Here is a 26,769-nt window from a genome sequence, read left to right on the forward strand (position 1 = left end):
AATGGATTTCTGTTCTGGGGCAGACAGGAGAGAACAACACTCACCTCTCGGATAGCACCGTCACAAACCCGGATTACATTGAGGAATGTTGGCATGACCTGGGGTAGGAACTGCACACACTTCAGCCCAAGGGACTTGAAGATGAAAGTGATGGCTTGGACGACCATTGTATGGTGCTGGGACAAGGACTGATCTCGGAAGATTCGCATCAATGCTACCATGGAGACAGCAGGATAAAATTCATCCAGTGGGAGGTTCCCCATGTTCACCAACATCTCACTGGTACTGTAATCAGCTGGTAGGAAGTAAAGAAGAGTCACCAGTATACACACAGCGCATTTCAATATTGCTATACAAACACTACCAGCTAATGGGGAAAAATGGATGTTTACACTATGGGCATGCTCAGAGGGGGCAGACATTTTATAGGAATTTTACATCAAAGCTCCAAGACTCTGGAAGCTATTTCAGAATAGCTCTTTTGATAAATTTCCATACATAGACAAGTCTTCAGGCAACACTGAACCTATTACTCACCAGCCATTTGCCCCCTGTAATAAACTATTATGAAGCACCCTTGTCCATGTCTTTTTCATATATGCATTTAAAAATTAGAACTGGACTGTAATTCTTAGCAATTCACCAGTTTTGAATTGGGACTTTGTTTAGAGGAGAGGAACTCCTGAAAAATTAAACCAGCTCTGATGGAAGTACCATAGCTTTCACCTGTGTAACAGAACAGGGTAGAAGCCCAAAGAGACCATAGATAATCTAAGCTCTAAAGCATGAAATGGGGTATTTCAACTTGGTGCCATTTTACAAAAGAAAATCTTGCTGATGAGAGAGCAATATTACTATTCCTATAACAGACATTTCCATATTGGCCAATTTAACTTAAGTTAGTCAGGGTCATATTCACATGTACCTAGCTACTTTAGTTCCCTTATGCAAGCTGCCCCCACAACTATCCATAAAATCAGTCACCCTGCTAACCTGGAGGCGGGGAGCGGTGCTTTTTACTGCCCTATGGCTCCAAAATGTATTTGAATGTAGGGACACAGGTTAGCATGTTCCACCTGCTGTTATACTTTTCATTTTAAGAATGGAAAGGGCCAATATAAAAAATTCCTATTAAAAGAGGAAGTGAAACCATTCAATCATTTCATTTAAGCAAATGCCTGGCAAACAGGTACCTTTCCACAGCTGGATGCCACTCTGAACCAAGTCAGCTCTAAAGCTGTCTGCTTAGTAAACAGCTACACAACAGGGTTAAGCATGGGTAGGGAGTGAGAGGTGTGGGTAGATCTCTGTGTTGAATCTGTCACATGGCTTGCTTAAAAAGGGCTACCCCAAAAACACCAATGACAGTTGTAAAGGGGACAAGTTTACTGATCTCCTCAGTCACAGGAGTTTGATCCTCCTTGGACACCTGCTCAAAAGGATTTTGTTAGATGGCTTCAGAGTTTTAGTTTGGTTGGAAACTCCTCAAGACAGAGGCTCATTTAAATCAATGGACCAGGAATCACATACATCCACATACACCACAGAAAGACCTAAGGCTGTGAAGACCTTCAGTGTGTTCCTGAACCAAATCTCACCTACAGTGAGACAGGTAAAAGAATAGGTTACAAGACCCTCTTTAAAAGAGAAATGAGTTTAAGTTTGTCATTGTCCAAAAAGACATCTTTCAGATGCTCGGTTAATTCTTGGAATAAAATCATTGTATTTGTACTCCCCTGAAAGAAAAGAGGCTATGGAGGAAACTTTCATAGGACACAAAGAGGACAAGAAATGGTGATATAAGTGGCAATGAAAGGTGTCTAAATGCAAACCCTAACAATAAAAATATTACATTTACTAAGGGATGTTATCAACTTGGCCTAGTGGGTAAGAAGAACTGGGCTGGGGTACAGGAGATCCAGATTTAATTCATGGTTTACTGGCCTCCTGGGCCGGGGGGGGCGGGGGGATGACACCTGGGTCACAGCACTTCCTCCCCTAAGTTTTAAATTTCCATTCTATAAAGAAGGAATAACGATAATTCTGTAACGTGCTTTGAGAGCTAATGCAAGTAAGAACTAAGACCTGAGTATCATTATTAATAATACTAAACAAACCCTGCCCAATTGCCCCAAATGTATGTACTGCTACTACAGGTAGTACCCAATATTATCACTGTAGCTAAAAGAGCAGAGATTTCCTTCATGTGCCATTTTATTTTGACTGCACTATATGTAGTCACACTTTCCCTACCACTATAGTCAGTCACTTCTTTTCCTGTTGGCCTTTCACACAGCAACACAGGACAAGGACATTTCACAGAACAGGAAAAAGCAACCGGAAAGCCACTCATCTGGTAGTTTGTACAAAGATGGTGCACAAAACACTTGAATTCATTTTTCTGAAACCGACTAGATTGCTATTCTACAGCATCCTTCCAGCATTTATAGCAGCTAAAAAAGGAACACCTTTAAGAAATTTTCCTTTTCTCAGGTACCAACAACCCTTTCTGCTTAGTGTAGTTCCACCATAGATCTCCAAGTCCTTCAAATGCAGATCAGTATCAATAGACACTTTTAACAAAAGGTTAAACACGCATTGAGAAGCTACTTGCTTGGGTTTCCCTGTGGCAGAGCTGGAGTCTATGCCCCAGTTAAGGTTAATGCTGCTGTACTGTAGCTCTCAGGATTTTTTTTAACTCCAGAATGGAATGAATCATGTCTAAAGCCCAGGTTCACTGTTAGTTAGGATCTCTCTGGCCCATGCCACCATACTGGCTGGAGAAACAAGCAGATGACCTATGATGTAATTTCCATCTTTAGCTTCTATGCTGGAATGAAAAGAGCACAGCCCCTTTAAAATTAAATTATGTGAAAGTTGCGCACTCTTCTCCCAGCATCCACTTGCTTACAAGAATCTTGACTGGATTTAGACTCTGACAGGCTGACAGCCGAAGCATCGCGTGACTGGTCAATCATGCCAATGTTCACTTTGTGCTTATATGGGTCCAAAGCTCCCAAGAGCCCCAGCACACGGATAGCCTAGCAAAGGAGAAAACAAGAAAAATGTGTGAAAACCATATTCCAGGCAAAAGCCAACACAATGAATGAAGCCTGAACCCAGGTGTCTGGGTAGCTGCCATGAGGAGACCTAGTGATAAGAGAAATGGTGGCCTTTTATTCCCTAGACAGCAAGCCAATTCTTTCCATTCCACTAACGGTGAACAACTTCATTCACAGCTTCTTTACAGCCTTGTCCATCAAAACAAATTATACCCCACTCAGCCCCAGCAACGGGTCTTCCATTCCTTTTGCTAGAAGCGGATTCAGCAGCCTGTCTGTCGGACTGCCCTCCTAACTCCTGGAAGTCCTCAGAGGAGGAAGAGATTGGAGTTCCTACCTCTCTCCGGGTACCCTGGTTCTGCTCAGTCTTCAGAAAATTCAGCAGCACCTCCAGCAGAGTTGGGTATTTCCTGTAGGGCTCTACCACATAACCAGTACTGGCCACCAGCTGCCCCAGCGTCCAGAGAGCCACCTGGAATGAACACATTCCCAGAAAAGTTAGCTTTGACCTGGTATGGAAGACCAGCAATTTATTACTTGCCTTATCCTGTAAGGAGTCATTTATCTCCCTTTAAAACACTTAAAAGCATCTCAGGGTCCAACTCTTTCTGAAAGCCTCCCCAGAGACTTTCTCTCTGTCAGGGCAAAGCAAAAAGTTCATTAACACTTGACAACATACATCCTTCTGGGTCATTAAAAGAGCCATCTTCTCCAAGACCTGTTGCCCTGCCCCCTGTCACTGCTGGCAGCTTCTTAACAGCACTGAGCTTGATCCTAGTGCTTTCTAAGGGAGCCATTTATCCATGCTTCTTTCTTTAGCTGTTCAGGGAACACACACTACCTGAGATGAAATGGACAGTAAAGTCACCAATATGGCTCACCCTTCTGGGCATTCTCAAGTAGACGACTGACCACTTTGAACTGAAGGCTCATTTTTCCAGCTCCAAGAGGCACACAGTAACATCTGACTCTCTCTAAATCACAGACAGCAGCTTAGTTTAATGAGGGTGTTGTATACTTACCTGTCTTTTAGCCAGCAAAGAGGAGTCCTGGAGCATGTCCATGATGATGATGAAAAGCTCATCCACCCATTTCCTCATCTCCAGCCCACTGACCTGTAAGAAGCAGAGAAGAGAAGTCCCTCCTCTACAAAAGCAACAGGTTTAGGGTCAAGGTGGCCACCATGGTGCCTCCTCAGAAAGCTGCAGTTCCTTACCTGTGCAAGCTCCCCTATGGTGGCTAGGACATTGTTAATCACTCCTGGGTTTGGATCTGGATCTGGATCTTTCAGTTTCACAATCAGTGCCTGTTTGAGGACATAGAAATAGGTTAGACTCCTCAGTGAAAGCCTCTCCCACCCCTACCCAGCAAGGAACACTCTCTTCTCTGCCTGACACCAAAAATTCAAACCAGTGCACATCCCATGAAGGATATTCACATGTATCAGCATTTCAAAGATGAACGATACATTTTGATGACATCTGTATGGCTTCTATGCACCCACCCTATCTGGGTCACATGGTTGTATGTAATCAGTGCTACTACAAGGACCACTCTAGCCAGTTTCTTTTATATTGGTTCTGCTATTACCAAGCAGGGATAACAGGATAGCTCATGGTAAAGGGGACACATCCACATGCTAAAAACCCCCCCCCTTCCTCCAATGAAAAATCAGCAGGGTGTGGAAGGAGGCCCTACCTTAAGGATGGGCTCCATGTATGGGCGAATGAGACGTGGGGCATTGGAGACCAAGTGACCCAACATCCTGGCACTTTGCTCTTTAATCCTCCCAACTCCACTGTGTTCCAGCTCTGTTAGGATCTACAGGGAGGGGGGAAACAGATGCATCAAAGCAGAGATAGGCTGGAGAGCCGACATTCTTCAGATTAGGCAGCAACAGATGAAAAGGAACAAACCAGTTAGACTCCATTCCCTGCTTCTGTCTGCATTTGGCTGAAACACAATTGAAGCATCATAGAAAACGTGATTGTGGTAGCCATATGTGATGTTCCATATATAGGCACTGCCCAGCTTGCAGTGTCAAAATACGGCTACAGCTACTTTGCATTTTAAAAGGAAAGGACTAAAACTAAGCCCATGTCTAACAGGGAGGTGTAGGGTATGGAGCTAAAGGCTCCAGCACACAGTGTTCCTTGTCCACTGAAAGAAGGCCACTTCAGTCAAGGAGAAATGATGTATACTGGGACCTGCAGTTTCTGCTCTCTTCTCCATTCCACTATGGAAGAAGGTAACTGCCAGATTCACTACTGAATTGCAAGGGCTCACTCTAGATATGGATGTCAAGTCATGAACCTATAGGCAGGCCCTTCCCAACACTTCCTCTCTACTTGGCACTGGTGAGACCCCAGCTGGAGTACGGTGTCCAGTTCTGGGTGCCGACTTCAAAAAAAGATGTGGAGAATCTTGAAAGGGTACAGAGAAAAGCCACAAGAATGATTAAGGGCCTGGAGGACAAACCTTATGAAGAAAGACTGAGGGATCTGGGACTGTCAGCCTGGGGAAGAGAAGACTGAGGGGGGACTTGGTGGGCATCTATATGTATGTGAGTGGTGAGCATCAGGAGGTGGGAGGAAAAAAAATGGTTACTAAGGTGTCCCAGGGGAGGACAAGGAGCAATGGCCATAAACTGTTAGTGGATGGTTTCAGGTTGGATGCAAGGAAGAACTGTTTATGGTAAGGGTGATCAGAATCTGGAATAGACTTCCCAAGGAGGTGGTGCAGTCCCCAACCTTGGAAGTCTTCAAGGACAGATACCTTGCTGGAATCATTTGATCTCAGCAGTATTCCTGCCCAGAGCAAGGGGGTTGGACTCCATGATCTTTCAAGGTCCCTTCCAGCTCGTAATTTCTACGATTTTATGATTCTGAAGTGTATCAAGCTGAGTGATAAGAACCCTTTCAGGGTGCTCTTACCATTCTAAGCACATGAGAAGAGGATAATTCCAGCAGCCTCAAACCTCACTCTCTCAACTCAGCCCCAACCCAACACCTCTCTCACCTGGATTAACATCTTGCGCAGAAAAGGCATGACAAAGGCAGGGTTCATGCTGCTCAGCCGGCCCACGGTGCAGATGGCCAGCTCTCGGATTTCAAACACCTGGTCGTTGAGGGCCACAAAGAGAGCCTGCAAGTTCTCTGCCTGAGCAAGATGTGCATCAAACCGCTCATCCAGGGAGGCCAGCACGCAGAAGCGGATATCAGGGTCTGCAAGAGCATGTTTGCTTGTCTTTGTTCACTTTAAGTTTCTGTTCTTCCACAATCCCTTGCTATTACTGATATATGGCTTCCAGCACACCACTGTCTCTCTTTACCACACAGACCTACTGCCATTAACCTTTCATGGCAAAGCTTTAGAGCTGGCAGGACCCAATGAAGGAAGAAATACCCAAGGAATTTACCCAAAAGCAGTTCAGCACAGGCCACCAAGGGGCTTCTCAGTGGTGGCCTCTGTTGCTAAGCAAGACACTTGGATTTCACACCCAAATCTGTCTCTTGCTCTTGCAGCTCGTGTGGTTGGAAAGGATCCAGAGATATGGCAAACATCAGCCCCTGGGGACCATCCTGCAACTGGCTAAGGATTTAGCTAAGGAGACAGTCCTCCCTTGAACTCCATGAATGGATCATAACCTGGGAGAACTCATACCTGGGTCTGTTATTCCAACCACAAGCAGTTTGCTGAGGACATCTGCCACCACCTGCACTGCTGTCTGGCTGACCACATGGGCATGTCCGCTGATTAGGTGGATGGAGGGTGTAAGTAGGCGGGAGCAGGTGCGGGCTGCCTCCATCCGGATCTCTTTGTGTTCACTGTTCAGGAAATGGTCCGCACAGTGTCGAACAAACTGGGTCAGGGAATGACCTGGGTGGGAGTGAGGGGTAGAGGAAAGACAGATGAGGGTCTGACATGGGTTTAAACTTTAGGTCCTAGACTTCCTGCTGACTGTGTTAGAACAACAGAGGTGTAGTTTGATCTCCCTACTGTAAAGTGTTGCCAAGCCTGGGCCACTTTCAAGGGGCGTAAGCCAAGCTGCAGAACTGTGGCTAAGTAGAAGGGCCCAAAGCCTGCTTCGGAGTGACCATAGAGCAGAGGTGGGCAAAATTAGGCCCACAGGCCATATCTGGCCTACTAATTGATCCTATCCCAGCCCGCTGGCTGAGTCTGAGGAGAGAGGGCCGTGCTATGACCTGTTCCACTCTGTTGCAGCCAGTGCTGGGCTCGGCTGAGTAGTGTGCAGACTCTTCCCCTACCCCTTCAGCTTCCTGTTGGGACTGTGGCTGTACAGTCCTGGCACTGCAGCTGCTGGGAGCCAGGCCCGCATGGGATGGGACACAATGCAGCATGCCAGGTAGCTGTCCCATCCGCCTGCTGCAACAAGCTGCTGCCATTGTGGCACCATTAGGAGGTGAGTCCGTGCCGGCCACAGGGGGGGGAAGGGGAGGGACTCAGCCTGGGCAGCCGCTGCCCCCAACTTCCTGGAGCTGCATGGCAGTAGTGGCTCATTGCAGCAGGTGGACAAGCAGGATGGCTAGTTGGTCCCATCCCATACAGGCCTGGCTGCCAGTGGTTGCAGTGCCAGGACTATGCAACACCAACAGAAAGCTGGACAGAAGTGGGAGGCAGGGGTGTGGATGAGTCTGCATGCTGCCCAACCTAGCCCAGCCCCAGCTGCAGCAGAACAGAGTAGCACAGGAGGCAGCCCTCCCTCCTCAGGCTCCCAGCAGCAGCTGGGTAGCCAGATAGGGTCAAATGGCATCTCCCTGCCCACCCCACCCCCTCCCAGCCCTCAACAGCTCACCAAAACTTTGGGCTGGTGGGCCACTTAATAATTGCCCACCCCTGCCACAGAGGGAACCTTTACTTTGCTGAACCAGCTAGTCATTTCATCTGTAAAGGATGCCATCAACGTCTCTAAGTAAACCAGTAATTAGATACAATTAAAGCACAAGGCCTGAAAGGAGACACTATAAAGGGAAGACCACATATTATATAATCCAAATATACTATATCATAGCTTTATCTTAAAATATCAGTAGTGGTGGTTGGTGTAATCAAATGTATTAGATGCTATAGATATATTTTTGTTAAAAAATTTAGGTAAGTTGTAAAAACAAAAACACCCTGGTCAGAGAAGACCATAAACTAAGGTAAAGAAGACATGGGACAGGGTTGAACTGCACTCCACAATGGAATGTTGAAGAGGAAGAAAAAGGGGAGATAAGAAACCCTCCTTTTTACTTTCCTAAGGATATAAATCCCAACTAACTAACACCTTCCAAGTTCACAAGAGATCTGGTTCAGTCCAAGTCCCCAAAGGTTGAGTGAAAGAAAGACATCTAAATAAAACTAATCAGAGAACATTTATTAGAACAAGCCATCTATAAATACAGAGTATAGGCTGGAGGGAAATTTGGAGAACTCAGTAAATTCAAGAAGACCTGCTGCCAATCCGTATGCCACCCTCCTCCCACCGTGTGAGTCTTCCCAGCTGGTATAGGTAAGAATTAATATTGTGCTGTCATGCGTAGCTAGACAGACTTTGGAATAAATGGTTTTTTTTGTGTTTTGAAGTGCAAGCAAATACAATGTTGGGCTGTAGACCTGTTTCTGCCTCTTTTATCAGTAGCCAACCTGCAAGGTTACCTGCAGGCTTGGTAACAAAGGGAAATAGTTATGAAGATGGAATTAGCAAGAACTTGAGTAGGCCAGTTGGTATTATTCTGGGTCTAGCAGGGAAAGGCTAGGATTTTGTTTAGGTGGTTTGCCAACCACTTCTATATCCTGATTCTAGTAAAAGTTTTTAGGTGCATCTTGCTTTTGTGTGTCCAAAACATGCTGCTTCCAAAGTTCCCACTACTCTGCAGCAAATACCCAGAGAACACCCACCCTAGAAGACCTGAAAGCTTTTATGGACAACTGTTCTGTGAAATCTTAACTAGGCTGTGTGCCACTTGCACTTGCAATACTGTTGCTCAGGCTTTCTGCAAGTGCTGGAATGCATCTTGCATTTAGCCTGCTACTGGCTTCATGTCTTACCTTCAAACTCAAAGCTGCCCAACGTGCGCAAGGCAAGGGTGATACTGCCCACATCACTGGCCTCAGGGATGTTGGTGAGGCTGGGTGAGGCCAGCTGATGGGCAATGCCTTTGGGCATGCCTGGGTGCCGCAGGGGTTTGTGCATTAGAACAAGGGACAGCATTTTCAGCAACCCATCCTGGATGTCCTTCTTCAGCTGGGGGATCTGACGGCTCAAGTCATAGAGCACAGCAGTCAGAGCAGGGCTGGGGACAAGAAGCAGGCAAATGCTCATTAGGACAGGAACACCACAAGTTATGTGTTTCTACTTCTCGTTCATGCCTTTGACACTGCCTATTGGAATATTGCTCCAGGCATTTAGAGCCACAGCAATACCTGCCACTAGAGTTTGGCTACCCTTGCATGACCTCCAGAAGCTAAAACAGACTGCTTGGATGCCAGCCCAGTGTGCTACACTAGGTGCTACTGAGAATTATCCACATGGAGGACTTTCAGCTGGGACCAATGCAATGGGCTATGCACAGGACTGCCTTTAAAAGCTGCTTTGATGCTCCAAATCATGCACAATGCAGCTACAGATTTATTTCAGGGTGCATGCTCAGCTGAACACCTCAAGCCTGTATCCTATGGACAGAGAGGTGAGCAATTCACAAGATGCTGACTCCAGACTACAAAATTGTCACAGCCTGAGAGCTGGATGTCTGAAAGACCATCTTTTCCCCACACCCTCATGCTGCCAGCAGAGGTGAGTTAAGATTCTTTTAGTAGGAGACCCCAGATTTGAGCTCTGAGGGCAAGAAAAAGCTAGAGGCATAGCATCCAGCTCTTGAACCTTCTTCTTCTATTGGTCTGATACAGCGGGAGTTTATCAGCCTCCCAAGGTTTTCTGTTTTGTTCAGGCTTTTCAACTTAGAAGAGTATCTGAGCACTGAGAAGCTGGAGAGACCAGTCCTCAATTAACTTTGCTCTGCCATTTCAAAGAGCGAATTTTTTACATGGTGGCACATGTAGTCAGAACTCAGACACCTTACACTGACAACAGATTACTTGTTTGAGAAGGCAAAGGAGCCAAAAGTAATAGCATATATGCACTGACAGTATTGAAGGGACCTGACCAGCTGTGTTGGATGTGGCACAAAGCTCAGCACAGAAATGTAGTTACATATTGTAGATAACACATGGGCCCAATTTCCAGATATGTAACGACTCCCAGTGCCCAAGGGCTGAGTCTGAAGGTGAAAGACAAGAGAATGGCAGATATCTGTTTGATGCACCTCCAGGTGGGGGTCAAGTTAAATCAGCCCACACTGAAACACCTCTCTTTAAAATTGGCTCCTTTGAGGGAAGCCTCACTCACACAGGCCTGCCCTTCCAAGATCTACCCTTCTCAGGAGAAGGATATAAGCTTTAGAACATCTCTTTCCCATAGGAACATGGCATGTTAACCTCTTGCAACTGAAAGATTACTTCTTACCCCTTTGCACGACAAGACTCAGTTCAGTAACACCCTAGGAGGTTTAGTAACACAACAGTTTTATTTTCATCCAAAGGGAAGGGTGAAGCACTCTAGCGTTTTCCCTAAGCAGTCACTCAATGCACCATTTCCTCCAACACAGGAAGACTAATATAGCTGTCTCCCCCAAGGAAAGCGCTTGATGGGCTTTTCTCCAGGGTTGCTTGCTCTATCTTCACAACTCACTTTTATACCTACAGGCCCTTTCCCTTCAGAATCTACAATTATTTTGTTCAGGGCCAATAATGCCATCCAGTGGCTAACAGAAAAACATGTGGAAGAGCTTTGTATGTACCTCAGTCCTACAGCCAGCATGGGTTCCAGTAGCTCTTTGATGTCCTGCTGAATGCTGGGCCCCATAGCTCGTGCCAGCATACTGATGCAGGTGAAGACGGTGGCATCAACCTGCATGGACTTCTGTCTCCTAAGAAGACACAGTAAGAGCTAGTTAACTCAGAAAGCTTGCAGTCCTGTCACCCCCTCACCCCACCTTCACACCACTGACATCAAGGGACTGTCTGTCAGTTTACCAACAGTTGTCTATCCAAGACCATGCACTCACTTGTGGGCAAAGTCCTTTGGTGGAAGAGCTGCTTTGATGATTTCAAGAACCTTGGGCAAGTAGGCCTGAAACTCAGACCCCACAGCCACAGAAAGCAGTCCCAAGGCCTGGAAGGCTGCTGTTCGCTCCTTCTCTTTCTTCACACAGCTTAGGACATGGTTCATGGTATCTGGAAGGTACTGGTCAGCTAAGGCAAGAGAGGAAGAAGTCAGTCTGTGAGTTCTTTGGGCAGCAGGGCCAAAGCATAGGTTACCAACCACAACTAGTGAGGCACGTGTACAGCATTCAGCAATTCCTTGAGTGGCAAATATATAGGGCTGCAAAGCAAAGGGAGTACACAAGGAGGCCATACCATGCGGCCTGTCCCTATCCATCTTTCAGCCTACTGTGCCAGGGAACCTGTTAGAATGCAGATTAGTGTATTTCACATAGCGGCCAGTGAAGCAATAAAAAATACCCAGGACAATTACTTAGAGGGTGGCCTATTTAGAAGCAACTGCACCAGAGGACAGGAATGCTGGCATCAGAAGTATCACTTATAGCAAGACACCTTGCAGAAATAACACACTAGGGGATGGGCACTGGCTTGGTATAAATTGCTGCTGCCAGCAAGGACAAACTTAAATGTAATGACAACAAAATAAGTTCCAGCTGGGCTTTAGCCATCTAAGCCAACAGTTTCTTTCATAGGGTTCTACGCCTGGAAAAGGCATATGAAAAAAGCAACAACTCAGCAACAGTGGTTAAGACATTTCCTATAGGTTTTATACAGGAGACAAATGCTAAAGTTTCTCAACAGGGTGGTAACTGGTTTGCAGTTTAGGAGATATTGGTATACAGCTGTAAAGGCACAGCCAATCTTAGGCATACTAGCAAGGCCTTATTTCTGGTACACTCTGGACTTTAAGACCCATACAGCTTTTAAAAGGTCAGCTATAATCTCCTTTTCCCTCAAGATCTCCCAACAGCCCCAAATAGGGAAATAAAGGACTGGACACTGGTGACAACCGCACAGTTATGTTTGCGGGGAAGGAAAGGGAAGAGCCCAGCAGGTTGAGAAAGCCTGAGACGAGGCACTATGGCACTGTGTAATCCACACAAGGGCTTTGCAAAGCTGCAAGTTCCTGACAGATGTTGTGCTGCACTTCTCTGAAAAAAAACTGGCCCCTTGCTATTCAGAGAAATCAAAGGGCCAGCTCATGCAATTTCTCCCTGCTCTACTACCTGTGTGCAGGCCAATGGAAGAAGCAGCTGGAACTCTCTCCGCCCACCTTTGGCTGCATCCCCAAAACCCAGGCAACAAACACTTCACCTGTGAATGCAGAAGGCCGGAAAGCAGCCAACCGGGGCAGTAAGTTGAGTACTGTCATCTGGATCAGGGAGTTCTTGCTGGTTCTGCATTTCAAAACCCACTGGCATACCTGAAACCGGATGGATTGGGCTTTCAGGGAGGAGCATATTTTTCCCTCCTCCCCATTCTTTTAATTGGTGCTCTACAAAGCCTTGTACTGACTCTCACAGCTCCCCCCGGGAGTAGATAAAATTATCTGATTCAGAGAGAAATAAACTGCAGCACAGAGAATCTAAGCTGCTCTCTCTCAGAAGCAGAGTCAAATACAGCTAACGAACCTTGATACTTCGATGCAATCACTGAGCCATACTGCTTCCCAGACAAGGGAAGTGGAGGGTAGCTGTGCTTTTAAGAATTTAAATCTATGCTGGTTCAAGGGGGCAAGTACAGAAACACTCACAACCCACCTGATCAAACTTTTCCTCCATGAGATCCCGGCAACATCGGCTCTCTACCAAGGTTGACTTTGCTGGGACAGGTGAGGCTCCGAATCCCATGATTCCCTGGTGGGCACTGTATCCCAGCAGTCCGGCAAAGGCATTCGATTGGGAGGGTTGCAAAGACTGGAAGCTGGTGAATGGGGTGATGTGGCGAGGCTTCGTACCAAAGCCCATCAGATCTTTGCAGTACTTGTCATGCACCATCTGTTGCTGTGTGATCTCCTCCATCTCTTCCCTGAGGCGCTAGGCATAGAAGATAAGCAGGTTCAAAGACAGCTGAATAGAAGATTGTGCACACACACACAAAGCACTAACAGAATTAGGGACCAAAGGCATCCACTCCAGTTGCAACATCCCCAACAGGCAACAGATTTTCTGATAAGAGACCAACAGCAAGACATTCCAAGGAATTCTACCTCTTTATACTTCCAGTGGGAAAGCAGCAGAGACAGGCAATGAAAGCCCCCCAGCATGGCAGAACAAGACAGGCAGGGTATTTCAAAGGTCCTAACTCTCCAAGTAAATGCCACTTGAACCCCATACCCAGGGCTCCTACTCCCCAGACAAAGGAGATTCAAGTCTGGCATACCTCTCTGAATGCATCCAGCTTCAAGTGAATGAGCAGTTTACTTCTGAACTTTAACCTGATCCCTCCTTTGAACACCTTCAACTGCTTTCCAGAAACGCACAGTCCTCACATGCTTTTCCACTCCACATTTCATTTGTTCAAGTTACAGTAAAAGCTCTGTTATATGGCATCCCCCGAGAACGGTGGATGCCAGATAACAAAATATGCTAGTTAATTGAGCAGCCCCGGCCACTGCTTCTCATGCTGCATCTGGGGCATCCCTCCGCCCCTCCTGTGGTCCAGCGGGACAGGGAGGCAAGTTCCACACAGCCTGCTATACCCCCAGGCCATGGGGGCTCCACAGCGCAGGCTGCTTTGCCCTGAGCAATGGGGGCTCAGAGAAACTGGAAGTGCCACAACGGGTACTTCCAGTTTCACTTTACCTTACAAGCTGGCATGCCGGTTAGTGGAGCATGATGGCTGGTAAGATGCCAGATAACAGAACTTTCACTGCACTACTTGAAGAAGTCAGATGCTCCATATGTGATCAGAACCTATACTCAGCAACCTATGGCACATATCCCAATCCTTATCAAAATGTATTTGGCTGTACCAAATCTGTTCATTCTAATATTATAAAAGCCTTAATCCGTCTGTCTGCCTGTCCATAATGCTTTATTCATACACTGATTAGTTATCTGAAACAACGAGAGTGCTCCAAGACTGTTCCGGACAGGAGACAGTGGCACGCCACCATGACGGTAGGAACAGAGCAGCTGGAGCAAGGGGCTCCCTGAAGACGGAGGCGGCACTGGGTGCTGGCCAAGGGGGCCAGAGAAGCAAGCTTCCCCCCTCTCTCGCTCTCGGGAGAAAGCAGCGGCGCAGGGTGGTGGCTGATGGTGCTCTGTCTCCACCTACTTCTCCCCCCTCCCCTGGCATTCCTGATGGGCAATTGGCTAGTAGACAATATCAGCAGAAAGAAAGAAAGGTTTCAAGATAAGATTAGAAAGTCATAACAAACTAGAAAGGGAAAAATCCCTATTTGTCCTGCCCGTCCCTCAGTACAAAGGCAGAAGAACATTCCCTAGTACTTAATCAGTCCTAAGCTGTAAGCAATGAAGTTTTCACCTTCTTACTCAGGAGCCTGTTCCAGTCCTTATTTAACTCTCTGCCAGAAAGTTTCCTGATATTCCACCTGTTCCCAACCCCTTCACTGTCATGCTACCTCATCTGAATATGTAGTCCTGTACACTAAATAGTTCACCCTTTCTTGTGTGTTCACATCATACAAGTACCCATTTATCACTTAGTTGATCAATTTGTATCACTTTCCACCAGTAATACACAGACTATCACCTTGATAAATTGCTCACCTCTCCTTCCATGCTGCTGATCCTCACCAACTCATTGAGGATCAGTAAGGCACCATGGATTCGGTCATCACGATTCATACCCTTTTCCTTGGCCAAAGTCTCATCAAAACCCTTCTCAGCCTCTTCATATGTGTGCTAAAAAAGAAAATAACAATAAACAGCAGCAATTTTAACAGAAACTAAGCCCCATGAAACAGAACAATGCACCACAACATGTCACTAGGTACTGGGAACCTGTAAGTTCCAGGAAGAGCTACATGCTTCAGCCAGGAAATTGTGAAGTGCTGTATAGCTAGGAGTCAGAGAGAAAACAGAGTTCAGCTACCTGAGAGTGTCTTCAGCAGCAATGAGAGCCAAGAGCAATGGCAAGGATGTTATACCAAGAATTCTGCCACTGAGTTCGCCCTGTGGAGTAATCACACAAGGCTTGAACAGGATGATTAAGCTAATTAGGCACAGTGAGACCTGAGCATCTGCCATACCACCCTGTCCCAAGATATTGAGAAATGGAGATGCTCATGCATGTCACCTAAAATTAGTCTACACTGCTACCAAAAGAAGGTGGGAAGCACAGGTCAGTCTGATCACCTGCTCTTTTGAGAACAGTCTGACTGCTAGGATAGACTTGGTCAAAGGGCTGACAACAAGTTGCAAAAAGCACAATAAAACTTTGGTGTATATGACCCATTCCTTTTGTACCAGTTGATCCCAAGGCCAGAATATTTTTAATCCTGACTGAGAGGCGCCAACACCTAACAGCCTTATCTTAGACCAGATCTTGTATGCTGACACAGAGAAGAAAGCTATTTAAAGTGGAAGGAACTCCTTCCTTACTCTGTACCACTGGGGCTTCTGCATCTCTTTTGGCTCCCGCTGGGTGGTGAGAATGAGGCAGGCACGTAAGGCAGAGACAGCTCCCTCTCGGATGGCCTGTTTGGGGTCCCACACGGCCACAAAGATATTATCAAAGAATGGCTGCACTTGCTGGAAAAAGAAGGTAGGCACACTGATGGCCAGTTCACGCAGGACGAGAACCTGGAGACAGGAAGGAAAATGGTGGTCAGGGAGAGGTGGGAATTTAGAAAAAAACTTCCACATGCTAGATCTGTCTTGCCTAGTTATACTGTAAGCTTTTGGGAGCATGCTGCTGGGTTTATACAGTGCTTTGGCACAGGAGCATCTGAGTCTTGGTTCCTAAGCACCACCAGAACAAACACCATTAACAGCAGACCAACTAGTCCATCCCATAGCTCTTCAGAAATGGAAGAACAGCCATTCCACTCCCCAACTAGGACTTCCCTCCAACTCTCTCTCCACTCATTGCATCCTTCCTCACACAGTTCTCATCACCACTACCCATGAGCCTGTTCCCAGGAAGGCTGAGAAGCCAGAAGAACACTTACTGCCGCATGCCTTCGACCTTCATTTCTATCAGCTCCCAGCCATTCCAGAGCCCGTTTCACCTCAAACTCCACATATTCTGCTGTGAAGGTGTCTCCCGTCATGGCAAGGCGCCCGATAGCCTTGGACGCCATCTCCATGACAACAGGGTCATTGGAGGGGAGCAGATTTCGAAGGTAGTTGGCAAACCTGCCAATGCGGGTGGCATTGCCTCCCTCAACGCCAATAAGACTTGCTGGGGAGAAAGAAAGCATGGGTTAAGTTCTGCCAGTGGGTTGGTGTGGCAAACAGTAGCAAAATCCCTGGAAGAGAGTTCTTTCTAGGCAGCCTGGAGAGATTCCTGCTAACTCTTCCTAAACTGCAAATCCACCAGAAACATTAAGCAGCAGGAAAGGTCTGCATTCTTCTCAAGCTCGTATCTGTTATGTAAAACAGAGAAATGCATCAAGAAGGTTCCATAAGTCACATTTTCCTTGTATTACTTCATAAAGATCCACCCTGGGAACACACATCCATTCCAACACACATGCATCTATATATGGCCATAATGGACCCAGGATTGAATGGAGAAGTTTGTACTCTTTCCAGAGATGGTCTCTCAAGGCCTGGCTTGGGGCACATTGGCAGGGGGCAGCGCGGCAGCAGAGAGAAGCCATTGGTATCCAGGGTTGTCAAGCTGGCACCTTCCACCAGTACTAAGTTCACAGAAGTAACTTTAAAGTAACACTGTCTGCCTAAAGTGAGATGTCATTAACAAAGACCACCCCACTGCAACAACCTCCATCACCTCTAAGCGCACCGGGGTTGGTTTGGTTATGATGCTCAATTCAATCCAGAAGGAGCTTTACCGGGTTATTAAAAAGCAAACGGTGCAGAAATGAGGGATCCATTTGGAAGGGACTGTTTTTATATGAGTTATCTGTATCACGGGTTCCCAACCCTCAGGCTGTGAAGGGTTGGTTGGTGGTCCACAGGAGGGTTGGCCGCCAGACTGGAAGTCCCAAAGTGACCAGCATACTGTGGACTAGCAACCGAGTCCACAGTATGTTGGTCACTACCGAGTATAAAAAAGGGTTGGCTGCTGGCCCGCAGTATGCCAATCACTGCTGGTCCACGGTTTACTGGTCCACAGCATAAAAAGGTTGGGAACCCCTGATCTGTATGCCCAGGAGTTGCAAAGTTTAGGCTGTTCTGCCGCACAAGAACGAAAACTCAACAGGGCAATCAGGGGAGATGCTACCAGAAATAAATGCAAAAAAGTTGTTTGATCTCCTCCTTGGAGGTGGGACCTGCTGCCACTGAGCGAAGGGTTTTAAAGGGTACGATTATTGCTCTGAGGCCACAGAGAGTCCAGACTATTTGCACACCATGATCACGTAAAGCTGAGCATCGCGGCCCGTATTTTCGTAACTCAGGACCACGTTCTCAAGCGCTCAGCACGGAGAGACCAGGTCTTCAGCTTGTTTGCGTCACAGGGAAGTGGAGAGCAAATCTCCCAGAGACACCGAATCCCTGCGCTCACCTATCGCCAGGATGCCCCCCTTCTTCTCGTTGGTGTCGGAGCTAGAGACCAGCTCAAATATGTGGTGATTCAGCTGGTCGTAGAAGCGGGTCGATTCCTCCTGGCTCATCTGCGCAGGAAAGAGAGTTCAGGCCAAGGCAGAGCCGCTCCCCAGCACCCTGAGCCCCCAGGGCAGCAACGATGCCGGGGCCTCCCAGGATCCAAACAGGCGGCGTCTTCTCCTCCCTGCCCCTGCCCCGCCCCCCCGTCCCGTCCCGTCCCGGGCCTCCCAGACCCCGCGGGCCGCCGCACCTCGCGCAGCTCCATGGTGACATAGTGCTGCAAGTCCTTGGCCGCTTTGGCCCGCGTCTCCTCGCTGCGGCTCTTCAGGCCGTTGGCGAACTGCTGCAGGATGGACACGGTGCCCGACATGGCGGCGGAGGCGGCTCAGGGCGTCCAGCGCAGCGGGGCCTTGGGACACAAAATCGCGGCGTTGGCACCGGGGGGGCCGGGCCCCCGCACAGACCCAGGCCCGGAGCCTCGCAGCGCCAAGCGCCGGCATGACAGAGCCCCGCGCCCCGGGGCGTCGCCAGGTGACCGCGGAGGGAGGGGGGAGCACTCACCGCCTCCTCGCCGGCTCCCTCGCTCGGGCCCCGGCTCTACCCGCCGGGCCGGCGAGAAGCACCCCACCCAATCAGCGCCCAGGCAGATCGGAGTGGCAGCCACTGTCGCCAATGGAGTGGGGAGGAAGGCGGGGTTCCTAGGGGAGTGCAGCCCCACCCCTCAAGCCGGCTAGCGGGGCTGACCAATCCGGGAACAAAAAAATAAATAAAATAAAAGATGTCCGATTGATACAGGGCTCCGCCAATGGCGAGCCGGCAGCAGCGTGATTGGCTGGAATGCTGCACTCCCACCCCTCCCGGGGACTGTGACCAGGCGGAAGCAGGAAGTCGCGGGGGGACGCCAGGGTGGGGACACATGCCTCTCTGCTTCCGGGTGCGCTGCTGAAAGCGTTCCCTCGCTCGCAGCCGACCAAGGGCGCTGTTACCGTAATGACCTGTGTCGTGCGCGGTGGGTTTCGCGCCCCGTGAGGTCGAGCCCTATGCGGCCTCCCGCCGCGCCGCCCCGCCGGGGCCCCCCGCCGGCGCCCCCCGCCGCCGCCGCGGAGCCCGCCGAGGGAATCAGCATCGGCGGCGGCGCGGAGCTGGGCGAAGCGGGCGCGGAGCGGGGCCCGCCGGGCGGCTGGAGGCAGAAGTGCGCCGCCTACGTGCTGGCGCTGCGGCCCTGGAGCTTCAGCGCCTCGCTGACGCCCGTGGCGCTGGGCAGCGCCCTCGCCTACCGCGCTCAGGCCGCCCTGGACCCCGCGCGCCTGGTGGGCAGCGCCGGCGCCGTGCTGGCCGTGCACGGGGCCGGCAACCTGGTGAACACTTACTACGACTTCTCCAAGGGCATCGACCACAAGAAGAGCGACGACCGCACGCTGGTGGACCAGCTCCTGGAGCCGCGTGACGTGGTGCGCTTCGGCGTCGTCCTCTACACCCTGGGCTGCATCTGCGCTGCTGGCCTCTACTTCTTGTCCCCACTGCGGCTGGAGCACCTGGCCCTCATCTACTTCGGCGGGCTCTCCAGCTCCTTCCTCTACACCGGCGGTAAGGACCGGGGAGTGCGGGTGCCAGCCCAGGACCGACGGGAGTCCTGATGGCTTCTCGCGACGTTCACCGGCTCGGGGGGGTCTGACAGCCTCCCCTCCATGTCTGCCACTGTCCTCTGCAGCAGTGATGGCCTCTGCCATCTCACACGCATGGGTGGGTTGGGACTTTTGAACGGGGACGCAGGTTCATAGATTCACAGATGTTTGGGTCGAAAGGGATGTTGGAGTTTGACCCCCTGCCCCGGGCAGGAAAGAGCGCTGCAGTTAGACGACTCCAGCCAGGTGCTTGTCCAGTCTCCTCTTGAAGACCCCCAGGGTAGGGGAGAGCACCACCTCCCTTGGAAGCCCGTTCCAGATTGGGCTGGTGGTGCACGTGTAACATCACATGTGTCTTTTTCTTCTTCGTGATGAGCTAGGAGTTGTGCCTCCCTATGGCTTCTGAACCCTTTTCACCACAAACCAGGGGCATGAACGGTGGCTGATGTGGCAGAAGGCCACCTCTGTTTTTCCCCAAAAACTCTGCTCTGTGATGATTTGGTTAGGATGGGCCCAGCAGAGGATACGCACCTTACCCTATCTCTTTAGGTAACCTAAGCTGGATACATTCCTGAAGAAGGGGGGAAACCTGCTCACTCTGCCTATGTGACTGGCATCGCATACCTGGGTGAGGGGCCTGGGCACCCTGGTGAGCTAGAGACTACCAGTCTGCCCAGCAACTTGTGATGCATTTTAGATTGGTTGGCTGACAGCCAACAGGTGCTGGCCTCCAGTGGACCAGGTAAACAAGGTCATAAGGACTATATAAGTTAAGGACTGGCCAGGAGGAAGGGGCAGCAGCCATGAAGAAAAAGAGAGAGGGGGAGAGAGAGGAGCTAGACCATCTAAAACTTGCTTTCTCGCTCTGTCTCAAAACTCTTGATCTCACTCTGTCTCAAAACTCTTGATCAGTGAACTACCTGCCTCTAGAGGGAATCTCCACCTGCCTCTGATGATACTTGTGAGTATCTAACTAAGCTACCTGAGATCTAACTAGATGTATAGCTTAAAGTAACTCAGATGCATCATCAAAGGCTACCCCAGCCACCCTGTTTTTCTATGGGATTTCTCTGATACTACTCAACTCTGTACCCTATTCCAGCCCTATCCCTTGCAACCAATAAAGTTCTCCTTTGTACCTAGTGTAGGAGACTTACTGGGAGCGGGTCTAGATTATGCCTTGGGGTCCCCTTGGTCCGGCTGACTAAGGGAGACCACTGCTTGTGCTTCAGACTGAGGGAAGCACCCCAAGCTCTTGAAGTGAGTCAGGAACCCTTGAGGGGGCTATTAGGCCTGTGTTTCCCAGGGGGTGCAGAGCCAGAATCAAGCCCATCCCTGGGTGGTGGCAGTTCTACTCCCAGGCTAGCGGGTGCACTCCAGGAAGGGGGTCGGCCAGACATGAGGCGCCCATAGGGAGGCACCCAGAGCCTGGAAGGTGGTTGGGCACAGTGAGGTGGGTGGCTCAGCGCAGGAGCACTCCCTACTGGTCCACCATAGCTGAAATTAATACTTCCAGTTCTTGTTATCTCTATTCTCTTCTCCATGGGGAAAGCCTGGAATGTTTTAACTGACTCTTTTCCTCCTGTATCTGCCAGGTCCAGTTTCAAATGAAAAAATACATTTAGAAGTTAAAGCCAAGTTTTGTACATGATGGGTGTGGGAGGAGGGATGACACTGGAGATATGTGCCAGGACAAACAGTTCTGTAATCTTTTCTTTTCCTAGACAGGAGATAGTCTTTGCTCTAGGAAAGATTAAACAATTTCTGATACCATCTAAAATGTCTAGCAGCCTTTTGTTCACCTCACTGTTGCACCTGTTTCTTCAGGGTCAGATTCTTTTGTCCAGTTTCAGACTGGATAGCACCTTATTCTTGTTGAATTCACTGGGACTGGTTGTGGAATTTAAGATATTTTTGGTGGGAAGGAAGGTTACAGATTCTGTCCCTAAATCTTTTGCTTATGTATGGAGCCAGGTATAATTCAGAAACTGCATTTCCAGTATTATTTTTGGAAAAGGAAGAGAGAGCAGATTTTTCCCAGGTATTAGAGAGAAGTTGGATATCTAAGGCAATAAGAGCCCATGCTGTCCAGACCTACCTGTGTTCATGCTGACTGTTTTGCAGCATTTCTCTAGGAGCTGCTGTACAGTTTGAGTAAGTTCTCCAGAACATGCGTTTCGCTTCATGACTCCTTATCCTCCTCTTGCTTTTGTGTCTTGCCACAGGAATTGGATTTAAATACGTTGCCCTTGGAGACTTGGTGATCCTCATCACCTTTGGGCCCCTGGCAGTCATGTTTGCTCATGCTGTGCAGGTTGGTTATCTATCTGTCTCGCCATTGCTCTATGCTATCCCACTAGCTCTCAGCACCGAAGCGATCCTGCACAGCAACAACACGCGGGACATGGAGTCTGACCGACAGGCGGGCATTGTCACCCTGGCCATCCTCATTGGCCCCACGTTCTCCTACATGCTCTACAGCATCCTCCTCTTCCTTCCCTATTTGATCTTCTGCGTTTTGGCCACACGCTACACCATCAGCATGGCACTGCCACTACTCACCATTCCCATGGCATTCTCTCTGGAGAGGCAGTTTCGGAGCCAGAACTTCAACAAAATTCCCCAGCGGACAGCCAAGCTGAACCTCCTGCTTGGGCTCTTCTACGTTTTTGGCATCGTGCTGGCCCCAGCAGGCACACTGCCCAAACTGTAGCAGTGTGGGATGCTGCAGAAACAGGCCCTGTGACTCAGTATTAATGCCAGAGTCCCTAGTGCCACGTGACAGGTTTGTTATGGATGCATATGGCATGATGACTTTTTCAAGCCAACGATTGTATTGAAGGGGAGGAGAGTAATGCAGCACTTTCTATAGTGAAAGTGGCTGCCAGATGCTTCTGTTCTGCCTATGTCACTGCCTCACAGCTGCTCCTGCTTATCCCCCTCAGTGATAAGCTTTCATCTTCTTCACCTAATATTCATGTTTTTTTCTCATGCCAAATCCCTGAGCTTCCCCTCCCTGGCCCTATGGTTATATGACATGGAGTGTGGGCTGTCTATCCAACTTGATAGCCGATGGGAACCATTGCGTTTTGGAGCTTTCGTCTACTACCTTTCCTGCCTAGGAATATCCATGTTACGCACCACTGTAGCACAGAGGTACTGAAATGGAACACAACTCCACTGTTGCACTGAGCTTTTAGCCAAAAGCAATAAACTTTTTATCTCCTTTTGCAGAACTAGGAGCTGGGGTTGCAAATCTAGAGCTCCCAGCCCTAGCTAGATTGGAAAGTTATGTTCCTTGCCATTATGCTTGCCCTGAGCTCCAAACTCAGTGTGCCAAGGTAAAAGGATTGTGATATTAAAGGTGTCAGACAAGGTGGTAAAAGTGGAGAAGCAGCTGGATATTGATGAGCAGACTTGCAAGCTGACCTAACTTAACTAAGTCTCTAGTAGCAAAATATTTTCTAGCTGTCATTTTTTGAATCTGTTGTTTAAGGCCCCAGAATATTGCACTAATCCTATTGCATTGTGGCAATGAAGAAGAAAGGTGGGGCCTTATCAGGAAGGAGTCTAAATAATTTCCATGCCCTTGCCCTAAAACTTGGGAATGGGAGATGGATTTATATTCTTGCTGATCAGGGTTTCAATCAAAGTCCTGTTTATGTGATGTGTTGGTCAGCTCTGAAGTTCCAGTCCCTCTTCTTTCCTCCTGTGAAGATGTGCTCAGTGGTGGTGTTTATTCCTCTATCTTGCAGGTCCTGCCACTCAACAGCTAACAGGCCTCTGTCCAGGAGCAGTTCTTGACTCCACAGCATTGTGAAAAATGCACAGGGCCAAACACAGCTGTGGAGAAATGCCACTGATTTCAGTGGAGTCCCAGGAGGGCATGAATTTGACCCAAATGATTCATATTTTCAGTGACCACTAAATCCTCTTCTGTACTGGGGAAGAACCATTGGGTTTCTGCTTTAAAAGGGAGCATCTAGGGCTGCTGGAGATGCTGAAGTTGGATTGATGTGGACGTGGATATTGCACTAGGGCATTTGGTGCGTAGAACACAATTTGTCCTTGAGCCAAAGGGCAGTATGCTAACTTCAGAGCCAAAAAGTCCATTAGGGATTGTAGTAATGTTCCAGATCTACTCTTTGGTGTGTCAGTTCCTTGCTTTAATCCCCTGAGAACAATGGGTGCTTCATGTATTGAAGATGTAATGGTACAGCTGAAGTGGAGCTACCCAAAGAGATGTGAGCTCTCTGATCTTGAAGTCCATTCATGTGGCTTTTAAAGACGTGGCTGCTGACTGTTTGCTTTGCTTTTGGGCTCTGTGATTTAATCAAAATGAGTCTCAGCAGGCAGATGACAGTTCTCACCAGCTCTGGGTCACTTCTGGTCAAGACATTGCCCAGTTTTAATCAGATCTTATTTGTAGGCTGCCCAGGAAAAACAAGAAAGCAGAACAGACATGAGTGATCTGTGTGCTGCTTTTAACAGCAGAGAACATGGCTTAGGCTAGAAACACATTCAGAAGATGAGACCAAATTGAGTAGAGACCAGCATCCAGCAACCCTTAGAAAACATTTCCACAGTGAATATATGCTCAGCAACACTCAGTTTTCCTTACTGGTCAGAGACACCTTGGCCTCCTGCCAGCAAATGCTCTTCCAGGACTGTGGACTATTGCTGGTGGCCAAATTAAACCTAGAGCTAAAGATAGCAACTTCCTGTGTAATTTGGAATGGTGGTTCCATCTCAGTGTTGTAGTACATAGTTTGCAGCTCTCAGCAGCTACGTGCTGTGCCATTTTGTCTACAGTATCTAGCTCAATGCTAAATTGGGATTGATGAAAAGCTTTTATTTCTATTCCCAGTGGTTGCCTCTAGTTTTGTTGCTTATAGCAGTGGAATGTGAATGAGTTGTTTGCCGGCTTTTGTAGTGGTGAAGAGCAAACGGTCTTGGAAGGGGTCTTGGATGGAAGAGCCCCCACTACACTCTAGTCCTGTAGAGGATCTCCTCTGTGCCTGTAGGGAAAGGACTTCTTGCTACTGGGAAAGACCAACACTACATAGTTTCAAAATGGGTGCAAAAGATTACTTGTGCTCCTTTATGTATAGGTAGCACTATTTTCTGGCAAGCTGCTTACAAATGCAGGGGTGAGAGGAATTGAGGTGTGGCCTACATTGCTTCCAGTTTTGAGTTTGTATGCTTACCCAGCAAACATTGGAGAGCCCCTGTTCCCTTAACATAAACAGATCTCTTTCCCTGGACCACCTGAATTCTAGTTCTGAGCCTCTTGTAGCCTTAGGGGAGACATTTCAGATCTCCCTACCTCTTTCCATCCTTACAATAGAGCTGCCTTTGCCTGCTCACAGGGATGTTTGGCTAACATCATTGTGAAGAACTTTTGAAGGTCAGAGGGTCTTCATCTCTGGGTATGGGGAAATATTTTGCGAGTAACTTGTTCTCCCACATGGACACTCAGGCCAGAATAGGAGGACCCGACTTGTAGGGTCTGAGCTGAATACACTGAAATGCTCCTAGTTTCCTTCCCTGGTTGTAGGCCTTGCAGCTTAGATCAAATCTTTGAGGCAGAATGTAGTGTCCTTTGAGTCTCTGCTGGTAGACGAGCAGGTATGTTTGCATGTTCATCTTTGTGCACTAAAATTCTCCTAGACCTCTCCTTTCCAGAGAACCATTGGGCAAGGTGTCTCTGAGGCCTGGTCCACACTACAAAGAACTCAGGTAAATGTTGTGTTGCCAATGAGCTGTGGTTAATCTTTAAATTGCAGGGCATGGATCGGAGCGTTGCCCTGGGTCAAAGGGAATCTTGCGCAATGCTCTTGGAAGTGCAGGTACTGGAGAACACACATCTTGGGTGTGCCTGAAAAGACACCGGAGGCCACCTGTGAGCTGGGCAGCTATGTCCTTGTACATCGTGGGAGAAGTAGTTCAAGAAGTGGACCTACTTTTGGGACATACTGTAACACATTTTTGGTACCTTCACCAATGAGAAGTCCCCTTTGATGCACCGGGTTTCTATGCGGCATGCTGTTCAGCCCAAGCCTTTGTAATAATGAGACTTCAGTTCACTTTCTTAGTCTTTTTTTTTTTTCTGAATAAAGACAGACTGACTTATGAACACCTGTGTGGTCTCCTGTTCCTCCTGCGTCATAGGCCCCTTTTCTAACTCACAGCTTTGTAGGTTGTCTTACTTGTGTCATGGCCGCTGGGGGCAGCATCCTCAGGATCTTTGCGTGTGCCAAAACCAGGGCAAAGGATGAGCACAGAAACTTTGTGAAGCAGCTGGGCCTCTCCCATCTGCTCCTGTCATACACCCAGTGTTGTGCCCCTCGGGACTAGCTCAGCATCAGTTCCACCCTGTTAAAATGGATCTCCTAGGGTGTCGCTGACCCTACTGAAGCCTCTTGAAGTTGGTTCCTTCTGGGTCATTGGTGTTCAATTGTGGGTGTTTCTCTTGAGGGCCGAGGTACCAGCTAAATCTATGTAAATGCCTGTAGCTGTGCTCTACCTAGCAGGGAATAGTATTGCCTATGGAACCATTAAGCAGGCCCAGGAAGGCTCCTTTTTTCCAACTGCGCCTCATTTTTAATTGCTCAACTGCTGCCTTATGATGATCCTCTCCCTATGCAGTTTTGTTTTTGCCCTCATGCCCTTGAAAATGAATGCTGTGGCCTGCAATAAAGAGCTTCCAGGCAAGCTCTGCCACAGGTGGTGGTTTGTTATCCTTTCCTTTAGAAACCATTCTGTTATCCTTTCCTTTAGAAACCATTCCCTCTGAAGGCACATGCAACATCTTGCTCCCAGTTTGAACTAGAATTCCCAACCCTTGATGTTGCTTCCCTATGCTCTTCTCTCTTGAAGGGATGCGGTGGCAGTGTGGCAAAGGCATTGGCTTGAAGATGCAAGTCTGAGTCTTGTTCCAGACTCCTACTGAAGGCTGCTCCCCAGTCAGCACAGCTGAACACTGAGTACCTGATCATCTGGACTGGGGAGCTGAACACAACTGGTTGACTTCCTAGCCACATTGCACCTTCTGGACTGTTGGCTAAAGAAGCTGGTCTGCCTGAACCGTGCCAGCTTGACTCTCTTTTGACCCCTTCCCAAGCTTGGGCTAGTGTTTTGCCCACCTTTAGTGCAAAAATGTCTGCCTTCCCTAATCGTCTCTGTTCATGACTGTAAGCCCCATCTTGTGTATGAAAGTTAATAGGAATTTTATTTCTAATTTAGATCATGTTTATA

At 48.4% G+C, this 26,769-nt stretch overlaps 2 protein-coding genes across 5 annotated transcripts in view; one reads left to right on the forward strand and one right to left on the reverse strand.

Moving 5' to 3' along the window:
• Positions 1-18,580, reverse strand: part of MTOR (mechanistic target of rapamycin kinase) — a 107,946-nt gene extending 89,366 nt beyond the window's left edge. For all 4 annotated transcript variants that reach the window (XM_090024190.1, XM_090024189.1, XM_090024188.1 and 1 more), the window contains exons 1-19: positions 18,449-18,580; positions 18,138-18,296; positions 17,847-17,955; positions 16,327-16,559; positions 15,758-15,958; positions 14,924-15,058; positions 12,950-13,225; positions 12,504-12,612; positions 11,192-11,378; positions 10,925-11,053; positions 9,117-9,361; positions 6,726-6,941; positions 6,081-6,286; positions 4,761-4,883; positions 4,279-4,368; positions 4,085-4,177; positions 3,400-3,534; positions 2,912-3,041; positions 45-295 (exon numbers count right to left, since the gene is read on the reverse strand). In XM_090024190.1, coding sequence (XP_089880316.1) covers positions 45-295; positions 2,912-3,041; positions 3,400-3,534; positions 4,085-4,177; positions 4,279-4,368; positions 4,761-4,883; positions 6,081-6,286; positions 6,726-6,941; positions 9,117-9,361; positions 10,925-11,053; positions 11,192-11,378; positions 12,504-12,612; positions 12,950-13,225; positions 14,924-15,058; positions 15,758-15,958; positions 16,327-16,559; positions 17,847-17,955; positions 18,138-18,257 — 2,988 coding nt within the window. In that variant the 5' untranslated portion in view covers positions 18,258-18,296; positions 18,449-18,580. The remainder of the gene's footprint in view (positions 1-44; positions 296-2,911; positions 3,042-3,399; positions 3,535-4,084; positions 4,178-4,278; positions 4,369-4,760; positions 4,884-6,080; positions 6,287-6,725; positions 6,942-9,116; positions 9,362-10,924; positions 11,054-11,191; positions 11,379-12,503; positions 12,613-12,949; positions 13,226-14,923; positions 15,059-15,757; positions 15,959-16,326; positions 16,560-17,846; positions 17,956-18,137; positions 18,297-18,448) is intronic.
• Positions 18,581-18,782: 202 nt separating this feature from the next.
• UBIAD1 (UbiA prenyltransferase domain containing 1) lies at positions 18,783-25,648 on the forward strand. The gene is made up of 2 exons (XM_090024485.1): positions 18,783-19,474; positions 21,738-25,648. Exons 1-2 carry the CDS (start codon positions 18,928-18,930, stop codon positions 22,223-22,225), a joined length of 1,035 nt encoding a protein of 344 aa, XP_089880611.1. The 5' UTR covers positions 18,783-18,927; the 3' UTR covers positions 22,226-25,648.
• Positions 25,649-26,769: the final 1,121 nt, after the last annotated feature.

Source organism: Crocodylus siamensis, chromosome 12 (genome assembly GCF_052110815.1).
Source record: "Crocodylus siamensis isolate JL-2025a chromosome 12, ASM5211081v1, whole genome shotgun sequence".
In the NCBI taxonomy this organism is placed as follows: domain Eukaryota; kingdom Metazoa; phylum Chordata; order Crocodylia; family Crocodylidae; genus Crocodylus; species Crocodylus siamensis.

Bases quoted from the DNA above. Each gene is read 5' to 3' on its own strand.
- UBIAD1 (XM_090024485.1), top strand. From the start codon at position 18,928: ATGCGGCCTCCCGCCGCGCCGCCCCGCCGGGGCCCCCCGCCGGCGCCC. The intron at 19,475-21,737 runs GTAAGGACCGGG...GTCTTGCCACAG, and splicing joins CTCCTTCCTCTACACCGGCG to GAATTGGATTTAAATACGTT.